The sequence below is a fragment of the Cavia porcellus genome, unplaced genomic scaffold (assembly GCF_034190915.1).
Source record: "Cavia porcellus strain 051 isolate PalLab524CR breed Dunkin Hartley unplaced genomic scaffold, mCavPor4.1 scaffold_3, whole genome shotgun sequence".
Taxonomy (NCBI): domain Eukaryota; kingdom Metazoa; phylum Chordata; class Mammalia; order Rodentia; family Caviidae; genus Cavia; species Cavia porcellus.
Genome location: NW_026947486.1, coordinates 50,693,831 through 50,709,855, shown reverse-complemented (window position 1 = coordinate 50,709,855; position 16,025 = coordinate 50,693,831). Strand labels below are relative to the sequence as shown.

Below are 16,025 nucleotides of genomic sequence, written 5' to 3'. Positions count from 1 at the left end.
AAAAACTTGGGTAAAAGCATTTTTAGAACTAACTTTTTAATAGGTTACATTTATTTAAATCCAAATGTATTTGTAGAATAACCTTTTGTTTCAATGCTTGTTTTACTTCAGAATCTTGATTCTTTCACTATATCTTTTTCTCCTTTACTTTCCCTTCTTGATCCACCGTTCTTTACTTGGGATGGAAATCACATTTGAAGTTGTGATATACCTTCCCTTTTACTTATGTCAGGATATTTAGTATTATCTAATATCACACTTTATAGTAATAGCTTTCTGAAACTAGTTTTCTTCATATTAAGATAGGAAATTTATCATAGCAAAGCCGTTTGAAACTACTAACCTACTTTTGAAATTTTAAGTTTAGAAATTTTCTGATATGAACTTAACACAAGTGATAATACTGTTTATATTTTACTCCTAGTTCATTGAATATATATAAAATTTCACAATTTTAAAAATTTTCTCTGGCCACGTATAGTGCCACACACCTGTAATTCCAGCACTCTGAAAGGGTAAGGCAGGAGGACTGAAATTCAATCTTAGCCTGGTCAATTTAGTGACTTAGCAGGGCCCTGTCTCAAAATAAGAAGAGTCAGCAATGAATGCAGTTGAGTGTGAAGGCTCTAAGTTCAATCCCTAGTACAAAAATAATGTCCTCTCTGAAGAATATATGTATCAAGCAACTTAAAATTTTAAACAGATTAAAAATTGATCCTAGATATTTGGACAAATCATATGTTGATGTCTTAAAAAACCTCCTGTATACAAATACTTCTATATCATGAAATTTCCTCCAAAAAATGTATGTAGTTAAGAATTAATGCAAATCTTATGGGAACACTTTCAATCCTTCGTAGTTTGCATGCTTTATTATACATTGTTGTTTTTATCGCCTTTTTTGAGTATAAGATATTTAGACCTGGTTATTATAGAGTCCTTATTTATGTTATTCTGAGTACTTTTCAAAAATACATATATACATTACAAATTTGACATGTTTAGTGACTATTCTTTAAAGATCTAAAGTAAATTGAATGAAGGAAGTCATTTTGACCCAGCTGTTTCTTAAACTAAAATAAAATTGTTCTGGTAACAAGAAATTGATAATGGGTATGCTTGTTTCTCAGGAAATAGAAGGATGTTTGTACTGGTTCTTAAGCATTATCAAAACATCAATGTCCAAATGACTCAAAATATCACAATTTTGATAGAAATCTATTATAAGGCTAGTTTTTAATAGCACAGATTTTTCATATTGCTTCCCTCTCCTTCCTTTAAAGTTGACACACTGTTTGAATTACTTAAATGACTCTGAAGTTATAAGCCTTTTTGAGGTTTAAAGTGTTTAAAGGAAAAACATGTGTTTAGACAAGAGAAATTTTATTACAAAGTTAGGGATTCTGATTGCTCAATTTAATTAAAACTTTGTGTACTACTCAGGAAAACAATGACATTGTAATTGAAAGTTCCATATGGAAAGAACAGATCCTTGAAAACGAAGAAGCCATTGTTCTTAGTAGGAAGAACAGGACAATTCAAAATGTGGAAGTATTTTGTTATGCCAGGTATGAAAATTATTTATTTAGGATAAAGTAACGACTTCTTTTTGACATCTACTCAGAAAAAGCCAGCAGTAAAAATTTGATGGTGGTTATTAATCAAACTGGTTTAATGATTTTGGTATAGAATCTTTGATAGTGTCAGAGCTTATGTAACTTGCCAAAAGTTATATGAATTGCTGGAGCCCAGTATTCTTTATTCCTACTTCAGTGTCCTTCTAAGTACACCATCCTTCTTGCATAATAGTGTAGCAAAATTGAAGACTATAATTTTCCATTTAAAAATTAAATTCAGTGGTTATAGTCTGAAACATGCTCAAAATATGATGAGTATTTAAATTAAAAATTATTTAGTAAGAAACATATTTCCATTAATCTCCCTCAAAATGCTCCCCTTAACTTCCAACAAACTAATCTCATTGTTCTTGGCACGTTCTAAAATGTCTTTAATTGCACAGTCCTTACTGCCTTGATGTACTATATCAATTTGAAATGTTTGCCTTTCATGGTAATATTGATTTTGGGGAAAACACAGATGTCATATGGTACCAGATTTGGTAAATAAAGTGAATTAAGACATACTGTAATTTTGCATGCCACTTGCAACAGCATTTACTGAATTTTGTTTCCATACTTGAAAAACAGTAAGAGATGTCCCCACTTTTTGCTTTTGTTTTATGACTAGTTAAACATGAAGGGTTACAACTCAGTGGTGGTGAACCTATGGCACTTTTGCTGCTGTGGACTATTTGTATCATTGAAAGCTCTACAAGGTTCACCAGACAAAAGTCTCCCTGAGCTCTAATCTGCTATTTTAGGTACTAGGTGTTAAACTAACAAAAGAAAATATTGTATCAGCAAGTCGTGAGCAGTCATTAGGCTATTCAGTATGGTAGAAAAGGACTTTCCACAACAGGAGAGCCCTCCATGCATCTTCATATTATGTCACAGTGTCTTAAAGTAAAAGCTAAATTATATTTTCAGTCCTCTACTTGAAAAATAGTAGGACTTAAACTACATTTTTGAAAGATGCATATTAGAAACAGTTGGAATAAAAATTATCAGGTTAAGAGCCAAACTTAGTTATCTAGAAAGTTTTATTTCTTTTAAAGTAATGGTAGTGTTATGTGGTAAAATTTTGATATTGAAGGATACCTCACAAAATCTGCATTAATACCCCTTTATGAACAGTGAAAAGTATTGGTACAAGTTCTTGACTCTTCCATTTTTGTGTTTTATTAATATCTGCGGATATATGGTTTGTGTCTATGTATTTAGTTCTACACAATTTTATCACACATAAAAATTTAGGTACCTACTCCCACAGTTATTACAAAATGGAACACTTCCCTTATCACAAGTAAGCTTCTTGTTTTATTTTTGTAACTATATCTCATCTTTTTGTTTCTGTTTTCTCCCTCGCAGCAGACAATAACTCCTGGCAAGCAGTAATCTTTTTTTTAACTCTAGACTCTTTTTTTGAAACTATTATGCAGAGGGAACTATATGGTATGTAATCCTCTGGCATTGGCTTTTAAACAGCATAATTTTCTGGAGGCTCTTACATATTGTTGTGTACATCAAAGGTTTCTTCATTTTTTCTGCTGTCCGTTGTTTAATCATTCTTCAATTGAAAAACATCTGGGATTTTTTCCAGCTTTTGGTTGTTAAAAATAATGCTATGGTATGTTTTGTGTATAAGTTCTTATGTGAGCAATTTTCAAAAAAATGTTCCTCTGGGATAAAGATTTTGTATTCTTTTTTCTTTGTATAAATATCCAAATGTAAAATTGCTGTATCAAATGGTAATTGCATGTTTAGTACTTTTTTCTTGTTTTTTTAAATGCCATGCTGTTTTCCACAAGAGTTGCACTATTTTAAATTCCTACTTGATACATGTGAATAATAGAGTTTTTCCACATCTTCACCTGAATTTGATATTGCTACTTTTTAAAATTTTAGCTATTGTGATAGATGCGATAACTCTTTGTGATCCTAATATGTATTTCCCTAATGGCTGATTTTGAATATCTTTTAATGTACTTATTTAACATCTGTATACCATTTTTGTTGACATTTTTATTAATGCCTTTTACTATGTTTTTATTGGACTTTTTTACTATTCCTTTTAGACATCTTTATTCTAATTGTATGTCCTTTGCCAGATATGTGATTTGGTGAATATTTTTTCCAGTCTTTATTCTCTTTAAATAAGATACTTTGCAGAGCAAATGTTTTTCCTTCTAATAAAGTTTAGTTTACCTTTTTTTTTCCTTTTCTTTTATGGATTATGCTTTTGATGTCAACTCTGGTAACTTTTTTTGAGTTTAGATCCAGAAGATTTTTCCTATTCTTTTAGAAATGTTTTATAGTTTTATATTGTATATTTAAATTCATAGTTCACTTTCAGTAAAGTTTTGTAGAAAGTGTGAACTTTAGGTCTATGTTTTTTGCTCTCCCTTTCTTCAGGCCATCTAATTGCTTTAGCAACATTTGTTGAAAAGGCTATTGTATACTGGAGTGATTATCTTTACTGGGGTGGGTTCTTTATATTATTATTCTATTGATCTTTGTGTTTTTTATTCATTAATACTACACTGCCTTCATTACTGCAGCTATGTAATAAGCTCTGATAGCTAGTAGAATGGTTCCACTTAATGATTTTTTTTTTTGGTCAAGATTGTTTTAGATATTCTAGAGTTTATGCTTTTCCATATAAATGCTTTAATATGCCTGTCTATATTAACAACATTGGGGGAAATGTAATTGTTTTATATCAATAGATCAATTTAGAGCAGAATTGATACCTTTGTTATTTTGAGTCTTCCACTCTATTAACAGGATATACGTCTCCATTTTTAGAAATTGTCTTTGATTCACTTCAGCAAAACTTAGCAGTTTTTAGCATCAAGATGCTGTGCATGTTTTGTTAATTATACAGTTGAATATTTTATTTTCTTTGGAACATTTGTAAATGTTGTTTTTAATTTTTGATTTCACACAAGCATTGCTATTATCTAGAAGTGCAACTGATTTTCATATGTTGATCTTGTATGTATCCTAAGATATTACTGCACTCTCCTATTTTGTAAATATTTTTGTTGTTTCCTTGTATTTCCTGTCTGGATAATACTTCTTCAATATATCAGTTTTCTGTCTTTCTATAAGCTGCTTTTTTAAAGGAAACTTTTTTTTTTTTTTTTTTTGGAGAATCATGTGTTTTCCACCCACAGCCACATATCACAGTTAACTATTTTTTCTACTTATCTTTAAGACTACTTAACGAACCTTTAATCAGAAAGGATGTTATTATCACATCCTTGAGACTTTATAGTTATTCACCAACTGTCCAATCATTTATGGTCTCTCACTTGTTAAAAACATTGTTCCAGTTCTTACACACTACTGTCTTAGCATTGACAGTTCAAATTAGCAATCTGGCTGAGTGACAAATTACCAGAATCTTATATTTTACCAGCCATTCACACTAAGCATCTACACTATTTAGTTGTATCAAGCAAGACAGATGGAGCTTCTACAATCCAAAGTGGTCCAAAATTCAAACCATTTTGAGATTCTACCAATGCAAAATTTTGCATCTAACTTTATGTAATAGGCTACAGTCAAAATGAGGGCTCACTAAAAGATACCGTGTAAAATTACCTTCAGGCCATGCATATATGGTATCAATTAAATATAAATGAATTTCATGCTTAGACTTTAATACTAGTCTTTACTTTCATGCCGAAGGTAGTCTTATTTTGTATATGAAAATATTCGAAGATCTGAGAAAAATCAAAATTCTGAAAAGATTACCTATCACAATCATTTCAGATAAGGGATATTGAACCTATAAAGAGATGTCAAGCTTGAATACTTGGTGCTGTCTCACTCTTATTCTCTCAGTCATTCACTCTCCCTCTATATGTGGCAAGTTACTAACACTTTATTCTGTGACAAATACATTATTCTGTGACAAATACATTAAAAAGTTGTTACTTTTTATTATTGCACATTTGCAATACAGAATAGCGATGTTCATTTGAGGAATTGGTATATTCATATAACATATCTTGATCATTCCAATCCTTTTTATTCTCAGCTCTCTTTTACTCTAACCTACCACTGATCCCCACCTCCAAGTGTCTACCTTCTCGTTTCTTGTCATCTCTCCTTTATTTTATTCATTCACTTATTTATAATTTAGGTTTCTTATGTAAGGTAAAATATTTGTTTACTTATTTTGTTTATCAGAAAGTTCTCAAGTTCCATCCATGTTTCTTACAATGACACAATATAATTCTTTGTGGCTGAATAATATTCCCCTATGCATATATGCCATCTTTTCTTTATTTATTTGTCCACTTATTCACACCTACACTGTTTCAAGAGCTTAGCTACTATGAATCATGCTGCTATAAATGTGGGAACGCAGATATCATTATAGTATGATGCCTCTTATTCTCCTGTGAATGTAGCTAGTGGGGGGGTAGTTAAGTAAAAAGGAATTTCTATTTTTAGTTTTTAATTTTTTGAGGAATTTCCATACAGTAAGTCCCCAACTTACAAACAAGTTCCATTTTCAGAGAACATTCGTAAGTCTGATTTGTTTATAAATTCAATAAAGTGTGTCTTATATACTTTTGAATACAAATATACAATGTGAAACATAAAAACAACACACACAAAACACTATACCATCTTGGTTACTTTTTACTCATTGTTGAGACAAAATACCCGATGCCCAAAGTTAGGGAAGGAATTTCTTATAGTTCTCGGGGTTTCAGTCCATACTCAGTTGGCTCTAAGGCACTTTGGCATGTCAGGGTAGCCATTCATGGCCTCTGCAAACAGCAAAAGTGAAAGCAAAGTTGAAAGACCCACTTTCTTCCCACCCTTACACAGGCCCTAGCCCTGGGTGGGTGAAACACAACCCTAATCCAAGCACTAGACAACCAACCAATCACAAATGCTAGATTCAGTCGCCCCCATGACTGAATGAGGCTTTGGGGGACATTTAAATAAACCACAGCATAACATTATTTCACTTTATAGTAAGCACACAGCTACACAACTGTGATAGTATCCAGTAGACACATGAGCTACTTCCATGATTTGTTCACATCTATGAATGTTCATAAGGAGAGGTACATTCATATCTGTGAATGTTTGCAACTCAAATATTTGTAAGTTAGGAACTTATTGTATTGATTTCTATAGTGATTGTAATAGTTTACATTACTACCAACAATGTGGGAGGTTTCTTATGTGCTGCATCCTCACGGTTATTCTGTGTGTGTGTGTGTGTGTGTGTGTGTGTGTGTGTGTGTTCTTAAATGATAGCCATTGTTCCTTGGCTAAAGTGGAATTCCAGAGTTGTTTTGATTTGCATTTCTCTAATGACTAAAGAAACTGAGCACATTTTTATAAATTGATCATTTAGACTTTTTATTTTACGAAATACCTGTTCATTTCATTTGCCAGTTATTTGATTGGGTTCCTTGTTTTGGGGGTTAATTTTTTATGTCTTTTTATGTTTTGAGTTCTTTTATGTGGTCTATGAATCTAGACTTTGGTATCTATCAGGGGAGTAAATAGCACATTTTTTCTCCCTTTATATATGTTGTCTTTTTACTGTTTTGACTTTTGTTTGCTGTGCAGAAACTTTTTTTAAAATTTAATGGAATCTCATTTGTTGACATGTGGTATTATTTCCTGTGACATTTGGCTTCTACTCAGAAAGTCTTTGCTTATGGCTATTCATTTGTTTCCCCTATATTATGGTTCAGCGGTTTCAGTGTTTTCTCTTTTATGTCTAGGGCTTGGATCTGTTTTGCTTTGATAAGTACAGAAATAGTTTCAATGTTCTGAAAGTTGATATCCAGTTTTCCAAAAATCATTTGTTAAAAAGAGATTATCTTTTCTAAAATGTATGTTTTTTGTCTCTTTATCAAAAATATGGTTGTAGATACACTGGATTTTTTTCTGTGTTGTGTTTTGTATTTCATTGGTCTACATGTCTATTTTTGTGCCAGAACCATGTGTTTGTTACTAAAGCTTTTGATTATAACTTGAAAGCCATTACTGAGATACTTACAGCTTTGTTCTTTTTGCTGTAGCCATTCTCATTCATTTTGAATCCATGTGAGATTTGGGATTTTTTTTTTACTAGACTCTGAAACATTGTTATTGATATTTAATGTGATTGCATTACATCTGTAAGTTAGTTTTGGTCAAATAGCTGTTTTACATTATTGTTTCCACAGATCCAAGAATAAAGAATGTCTTTATTTTCTAATATTCTCTTTCATTTCTTCACAATTTTTAAATATAAGTTTATTGGTACATTTTAAGTACACATAATGAATACATTCATCATAGGAAATTTGTACTTGTACATGATACATCTTCATTCTTTTTTCCCCATTGTCCTATCCTCCTTTAATCCCTCTTCCCCTCCATATTTACAAAAACTCCATTCCATTTTGTTTTCTTTTCTCATTTTTTGTTCTTTTTCATTCCTTCCTTTCTTCCCAGGTTCTCCTTCCCATTTGAACTTTTTTACCCTTTTGGTTTCTCACACCACAGAAAGAATGTGCTTGTCCAATTAATTTCACTTAAGATTATAGGCTCAAAGTGCATCCATTTACCCAGAAATGTCTCAAATTTATCATTTTTGGAAAAATAGTACTTTATTGTATATTTTAAAAAAATCCTTTATCCATTCATTGGTTGATGGGTAGCTGGTACTGTTTCCAAGATTTAGCTACTACAAACTGTGCTGCTATAAACATGAATGTGAATCTATCACTCTAATATGATCCTTTTAATTCTTTTAGAAAGATATCAAAGAGATTAACAGAGCCAAATGGAACCATTAGTTTTAGTTTTTTGAGGAAAACTCTTTTTTGAGGAGAAATCTACTCAATAATTTCCACAGTGGTTGTACCAGTATACACTCCCACCAACAGTGGAGAATGGTTCCTTTCCCCCTTGTAGCATTTCTTATTGGTTGATTTCTTGATAATAGCCATTTTCTCTGGAGTGAGATAGAATTTTAGCATTGTTTCAATTCGCATCTTTCCAATGACCAATGATTATGAACATTTTTTATATATTTATTTGCTGTTTCTGCGTCTTCATTTGAGAAGCATCTCTTCATTTCAGATGCCTATTTTTGGACTGAGTCTTTAAATTTGGGGGCTTTGATTTGTGTGTATATGTGTTATATATTCTAGATATTTGTCCTTTGTCTGAAAAACAGCTGGCCAATTTTTTCCCCACACTGTGTGTTGTTTCTTCCCTGTGTTGACGATTTCTCTTGCTGTGCAAAAGCTGTTTAATAAGGTAAGAATGCAGTTGTTCATTCTTTGCAGTATTTCCTATGTGATTGAAGTTTTTTTTCGTAGATTTGCCTACACCAATATTTTTAAGAGTTCTATGTATTCTGTCTTCCAGCAGATTTACTGTTTCTGTTTTAATACTTAGATCTGTGATCCATTTCAATTTCAGTTTAGTTCATTGTGAAGATAATGGATCTAGTGTTGATCTTCAGCATGTGGAAAGCCAGTTTTTCTGGTATCATTTATTAAAGAGGCTTTCTTCCAGTGAATGTGTTTGGCCCTTTTTTGAAAAGTCAGGTTGCTGAATGTGTTTGGAATTCTTTCTGTATTTTGTAATCCATTCTATTGATTGTTGGGTCTGGTTCTTTTTTTTTCCCCCAGTACCATGTTGTTTTTATCACAGTAACTTTGCAGTATAGTTTCATGTCAGGGATTGTAATGCCCCTGGATTTCCTTTGTTGGCAAAATTTGATCCTTATTCTAGCTGTCTTCTAGTTCCAAATGAATTTTTGGTTTGTTTTCTCTATTCCTGCAGGATATGCTATTAGAATTTTGATAAGGTTTATATTAAATCTGTGTAACAACTTTGGAAACATAGACAGTTTTCTTATATTGGTTCTTCCTACCCAACAGGAAGAAATATCTTTCCATTTTTGGTATCCTCTTCAGTCTCATTTTTTCAGAGTAATTTTCAATGTAGAGACCTTTTGCTATTTTTGTTAGATTGATTACTAGCTATTTAATTTTTTTGAATGCAATTGTGAAAGATATTTCCCTCATCTCTTTATCAGTGAGTTTATTTTTGTCATACTATTTATGTTTCAATGTTCACTGTGTATCTAACTATGCTGCTAAATTTAGTTATTAATCTAGAAATCATAGGCAAAAGTTTTTGCATGTCATATGCAAATAATGATAATGTAACTTCTTCCTTTTCTATCCTTATTCCTTTTTCTTGTCCAACTGTACTGTTTCCAGAACTGTATTGTATAGGAGTGATAATGTTAGACATCCTTGTCTTATTCCTGATTTTAGAGTGAAAGCTTTCAATTTTTGAGCATTTAGTATGATGCTGGTTGTTGGCTTGTCATACATAGCTTTTATCAGTTTAAGGTAAAGACTATCTATTCTGATTTTCTATATGATTTTTTATCATGAATGAATGTTGTACTTTATTAAAAGCTTTTCTGCATCTGTTGAGATGATCATGTGATTTTTGTCTTTGACTCTTTTGAATGAATGTACTATATTTGTTGTTTTTTGCATATTTAACCATCCACGCATCACTGGAAGGAATCCTAATGTGTCTTGTTATATAATCTTCTTGATGATTTTGTGCATTCTGTTTTCCAGTATTTTTTAGAGGATGTTTGAATCTATGTTAGAGAGATTGGCCCATAGTTATCCTTTTTTGTTGTGTGCTTCTTTGGTTTTGATATCAAGTTAACGCATGCTTCCAGGAGTGATTTGGGAGGACTGCTTCTCTTTCAATTTCATTTAAGATTTTGAAAAGTAGTGGCATTAGATCTTCTCTAAATTTATTGTAGAATTAGCAGTGAATTTGGAAGGCGTTGGGCTTTTCCTTGCTGATATGTTGTTGATTACATCTTTAATTTCATTATTGGTTTATTTAGTATTTTTGCATCGTCTTGATTCAGTTTTGATAATTCATGTGTATCTAGGAATCTGACCATTTTTCTGTGTTTTCTATTTTCCTAGAATATAATTTCTTGAAATAGGTGTTAATGATCTGAATTTATGCAAGATTGTTGTGATTTCACCATTTTTATTCCTAGTTGCATGCATTTAAGTCTTTTGTGTCTTTTCATTGGATAAGGTTACCTAAGCGTTTGTCAATTTTATTTACTCTTTCAAAGAATCAACTTTTGTATTCATTTGAATCTTTTTACTGTTTTCTTAGTCTCTTATTAATTTCTGTTCTGATCTTTGTAATATCCTCACTCATAGAAGCTTTGGGCTTGATTTCCCTTGTCTAGAGCTTTGAGGTTCAACATTAAGTTGTTTATTTAAGCCTTTCTCTTTTTCTGTTATGGAAATCCACTGCTGCAAATTTCCCTCATAAAACTGTGTGTGGCTTTCCATAAGTTCCAGTACATCATATTGTCATTAACTCAACTGTAGAAACTATCTCATTTTTTATATTCTATCTATTACCCATTGGTTGTTACAGAGGTATAATTTAATTTTCATGTGTTTAAGAAGTTTTATTTATTTATTGGGTATATGCCATTGATTTATAGTATTTTTGTACTATAATCTGAAAATATACATGGGGTAATTTCTTTTTTTTTTTTTTTTTTTTTTTTGGTCTTTTTCACTTTTATCGGTACCAGGGATCGAACTCACGACTGCCTGCTTGCAAGGCAGGCGCTTATGCCATTGAGCTAAATCCCCAGCCCCGCATGGGGTAATTTCAATTCTGTTCTATTAAGCATATTCTGTGAGCTAGTACGTGGTGTATTTGGAGTGTATCTTGTGTGCAATTTAGAAGAATCTTTTTTCTGATGTTGTGGGGTGGAACACTTTGTGGACATGTACTAAGTTCATTTGTTTGGAAACTTGGTTCAGTTCTAGCTTTTTTTTTTTTTTTTTTTTTTTTTGGTGCCGGAAATCAAACTCTGGACCTTGTACATGCCAGGCAGGTACTTATGCTGCTAAGTTATATCGCTGGCCGCAGATCTAATATTTTATTGTTGATTTGTTTTTTGTTTAGTTCGTGTGTCTCTTTGTGATCGTGGGTTGTTGAAGTCTCTCAATACTCTTGTATTAGTGCATGCAAATTGCCTATGACAAGTGAGTAGCCTTGTCACTACTATTTAGACCCTTTAGGAACTGTATACTTCTCAGAGTTGTCTTTAAAATGTAGCTGGCTTTTGGGTTTTGAGTCTGTTGCAAGATCCAGTCTCTTCAATCTCCTAGGATGAGAAGTTGCTTCCTACTTGGCCAGCCCCTCATTCTTTGGTGCTGGTATATTGTATTTTTTATGACCATTAGACAATCTTAGTCTTGATATACCAGGAAGAACAGCTAATTAGAACACTTGTATCACCTTGGCTAAAGTGGTACAATCAGGAATAATAGCATCAAATCCAGCCTAGAATGACAAACTGAGGTAAGTTTTAATTTGCCACCTTTAAACACATTTGTGGTTGTATAACCATCTAAATGAAACAGAAAATTGTATGCAATAAATAAGCCCTCAGTATAGACATTTTACCATCAGTGGTGAGAATTTAGAAGCAGTCAGAGAGAAAATAGAGATACAGAAGAAGAGGAAGAAATTAGATGCAAGACTGGAGGACAAAGGAAGATCACACAAAATTTGGGAAACTGGTGAAAAAGACAGGAGGGAAAGAGAGAAGAAGAAACAAAAACAAAAACAACAATAACAGCAAAAACTAGAAACCATGTTTACACTCATAAAAATAACAATCAATAAAAAAGAAAAAGAAAAAATAAAGGGATAAAAAAGAAAAAAAAGAATGATATAGAAAAAAATGTCTTCCTCATGGTGTGCTTCTGCTGTTCCTTGTAGACGGTGTGGGCTAAGTACAGATCTGAATTGATTAATCCCAGCAATCCAGCCATAATTTACAGCCGAGTTGTTTACATTTCTAGTGAGCATATACCTTTAGTTGCACTGAACTTCAGGCTGGTTTCTGGCTCTGCTCCTGCCTTGAACTTGGCTCCTCCTGGCTTGCACTTGGATCCTGATCCTGTCAATGGGAGCCACTAGATGGAGATTACAGCTATTCTGAGTTCTGAGGTTAGTTGGCCACTCTTTCAAGATGGCTGTCAGCCAAGTGCCCTATCCTGGTGGACATCTGAACATGAATAAATTAGCAGTCCATTCTGTGCCCACTGCTGTGTTATACTGGTGCATTTCTCTGTGGAGGCCTCTTGAGTAACCAGTAGTCACCAAGCTGCCCTTCACACACTGAGTCTGGGCTCTGGGAGAAAGTACTACCTGCCATCTCTTTGTTCCTCTTTGAAGTCTCTCTTTCTCTTTGCTCTCCCCATGGGCTTCAGTTTTCACATTAGATCATTCCTGGGTCTTTGGGTCTTACTTCCTTCCTTATTCTCCTTCTCATGTTACTATATTTCAGTGTCTGGACTCCAAATCCCAGAAAGGCTTTTTTTCTCTGCTGCTACCACTCTGCTATATTCCTGGAAGTCTCCACTGTCTCTCAGTTACTTTGTTCACCATTTTATAATTTTCATTAGAAAAGTATTTCACCTGTTTGGATACTCTGATTCCTAAGTATGTATGTATATTTATTTAGTTAGTTATTTTCAATCTACTGTGTACAGAATTTCTGATTCATTTCCTCTGGGGATTCATTATTGACATAGAAAAATGCTATCAATTTTTGCTTGTAATTTTTTTCTTTGATAGTTTACTGATTTTTGTAATTGGATCTAATAGTTTCAGATGGACTGATTTATTCCTTTGTAAGGAATCACATTTACATTTGTAAATATATCTTTTTTATTTTAAAAATTTTTTATTAGTACATATTGGCCATAACTTATGATCATGTTCATTGTAGGGAGTTTGTACCTGTACATTTGCCTTAATTTTTTCCCATTCCTCTCCTCTCCTTCCACCCTTCTTTTTCTTCCCTTTGACAAAAGCTTAGTTTCCATTTTGCCCCTTACGTTCTTCTTTTAATCATTTTTTCCTTCCTTCCCCTGCCATTCCTTCCTCCTTTGTTCCCCTTCCCATTTGATTTTTTTCTTCCTATTTCTCAATATCTAGCCTCCATTTTACTCCTTATTTACCCTTAGGGTTTCTTATGCAAGAGAAATAATGAAGGAAACTTGTGTGTCTCCTTTATTTCACTTAACAAATGGTTTCGAGGTGCATCTGTTTATCTAAAAATGAATTGTTCATCCTTTTTATGGCTGAAAACTACTTCATTGTGCATAGATATCAGATGTTTTAATCCATTTATCTCTTGATGGCCAAGTGTGCTGTATGAGAGATTTAGTTATAAATGGTGCTGCTCTTAAACATAGGTATGCATAAATCACTATGGTATGAAAGTTTTAAATCTTTCAGCAAGATATCTACAAGGGCACATTTAGATCAAATGGAACTTTTAGTGTTAGATTTTTTTAGAAATTCTTATACTGGTTTTTTTTTTTTTTTTTTTTGGTACCAGGGATCAAACTCACTACCTCGCGCTTGTTACAAGGCAGGCACTTACGCCACTGAGCTAAATCCTTGGTCTTCCATACTGATTTCTGTAGTGCTTGTATCAACAATTTATACTGACAGCAGCAGTGGAGTACACTTCTGAGAAGTGTTTATTCATTTGAGTTACCCATTTTTTTGAATGATCATTTTTTTTAGTGAGAGTTCTGTTTCTTATAGTTATATATATATATTTACTTTTTGCCAACATTTGTTACTGGTTGATGTATTGATGACAACCATTATTGTTTCTTTGTTTTTTGAGACACTATCTTGCTATGTAGTTCAAACTGGCCTTGAACTCACTTTTCAGTCCAGGCTGGCCTCAAACTCATGATGATCTTCCTCTCTGAGTTTCCTGAGTAATGGGATTACTGATGTGCACCACCATACCTAGCTCCATGACAGCCAATTGTCTCTGGAGATGGAGTCACAGTTTTGGTCTACTTTACATTTCTCAGTAATGGTGAACACTTTTTGGTATATTTATTTGCTTGCTGTTCGTCATCACCTAAGAAGTATCTATTCATTTCAGATGCCCAGTTTTTGGACTGGGTTTCTAAATTTGGGGGGTGTGTCTTTTTTTATTTCTCGGTATATTCTAGATGTTAGTCTTTTGTCTAAGGAGTAGCTAATACATACTTTTTCCTGTTCTTTGGCTTATGTCTTCATTCTACTGGTAATTTCTTTCACTATGTAAAATGTTTCTAATTTGATGTAATACCAGTTGTGGATTCTTTGTATTACAGTACTTCCTCTATTCGTAAAGTTTGCCTACCCATATTTGTTCTAGAGTATTAACTATTCTATGTTGTGGCAGATTGTTTCTGCTTTTATGTTTAGATCAGTGATACCTTTCAATTTTAGTTGAGTGCATGATGAGAGACATGGGTCTAGGTTTAGTCTTCAGCATGTAGAAAGCCATTTTTTCCAGTAATATTTACTAAAGAATCTGTCTTTTTTCCAGTGAAGGTTTTTGTCAGCTTTGTAAAAGATAAAGTAACTGAGTGCTTGCAGTGGTTTCTGCTTCTTCTATTCATTTCCTTTGATTCTCAAGACTGTTTCCTTGTCAGTACCCTGCAGTGTTTACCATGATAAATTTGTAGTGTAACTTCAAATCAGAGATTGTGATACCCTTTGCCTTGCTCTTGCTGCCCAGAATAGCTTTTGATATTATAGGTGTGTTCTGATTCCATATGAATTTTAGGATTATTTTCTGCTTTTCTCTGAGGTACATGATTGTTATTTTCATTAGAATTGCATTAAATGTGTTTAAGAGTTATAGAAATATGGCCAGTTTCAATACAATGTTTCTGCATATCTAAAAACAGGAGATGTTATTCTATTTTGTGGTATCTTTTTCAAGGTCCTCTTTCAGAGTACTGTAATTTTCAGTAGAAAGATCTTTTACTATATTATATTGATTCCTAAATATTTTATTTTTCTTGATGCTATTGTGATAAGTGTTGTTTCCCTAATTTCTCTCTTAGTGAGTTTGTTATCTATGTACAGGAATGATACTGATTTTTGATTGTTGAGTTGGTATCTTCCAATGCTAGTACATTTGGTTATTAATTCTACAAATCTTTTGGTGAAATTTTTCAGTCTTCTATGTAGATCATCATGCCATCCATACATAATGATAATTTAATATCTTGTGATTTTTGTCTTTGGTTTTTTAATCTATGTATCTTGAACAATGCCTAAATCCTTGAATCTTATTTGGTCATGATGGGAAACTTTATGATGATTTTCTGCATTCTGTTTGCCAGTATCTTATTAATAATATTTAGATTTATGTTCATTAAGAGATTGGACTCTAGTTCACGTTTTTGGTTGGATTCTTCACTGATTTTGGTATCATGTTAATGGTTGCTTTTAGTAACAACTTTATGAGTATTG

General features: G+C 32.7%; 1 protein-coding gene across 4 annotated transcripts in view; it reads left to right on the top strand.

Annotated features, from left to right (window-relative positions):
- Chm (CHM Rab escort protein) overlaps positions 1-16,025 on the top strand; it is a 165,732-nt gene that overhangs the window by 47,329 nt on the left and 102,378 nt on the right. For all 4 annotated transcript variants that reach the window (XM_063246159.1, XM_005008657.3, XM_063246160.1 and 1 more), the window contains exon 4: positions 1,444-1,568. In XM_063246159.1, coding sequence (XP_063102229.1) covers positions 1,444-1,568 — 125 coding nt within the window. The remainder of the gene's footprint in view (positions 1-1,443; positions 1,569-16,025) is intronic.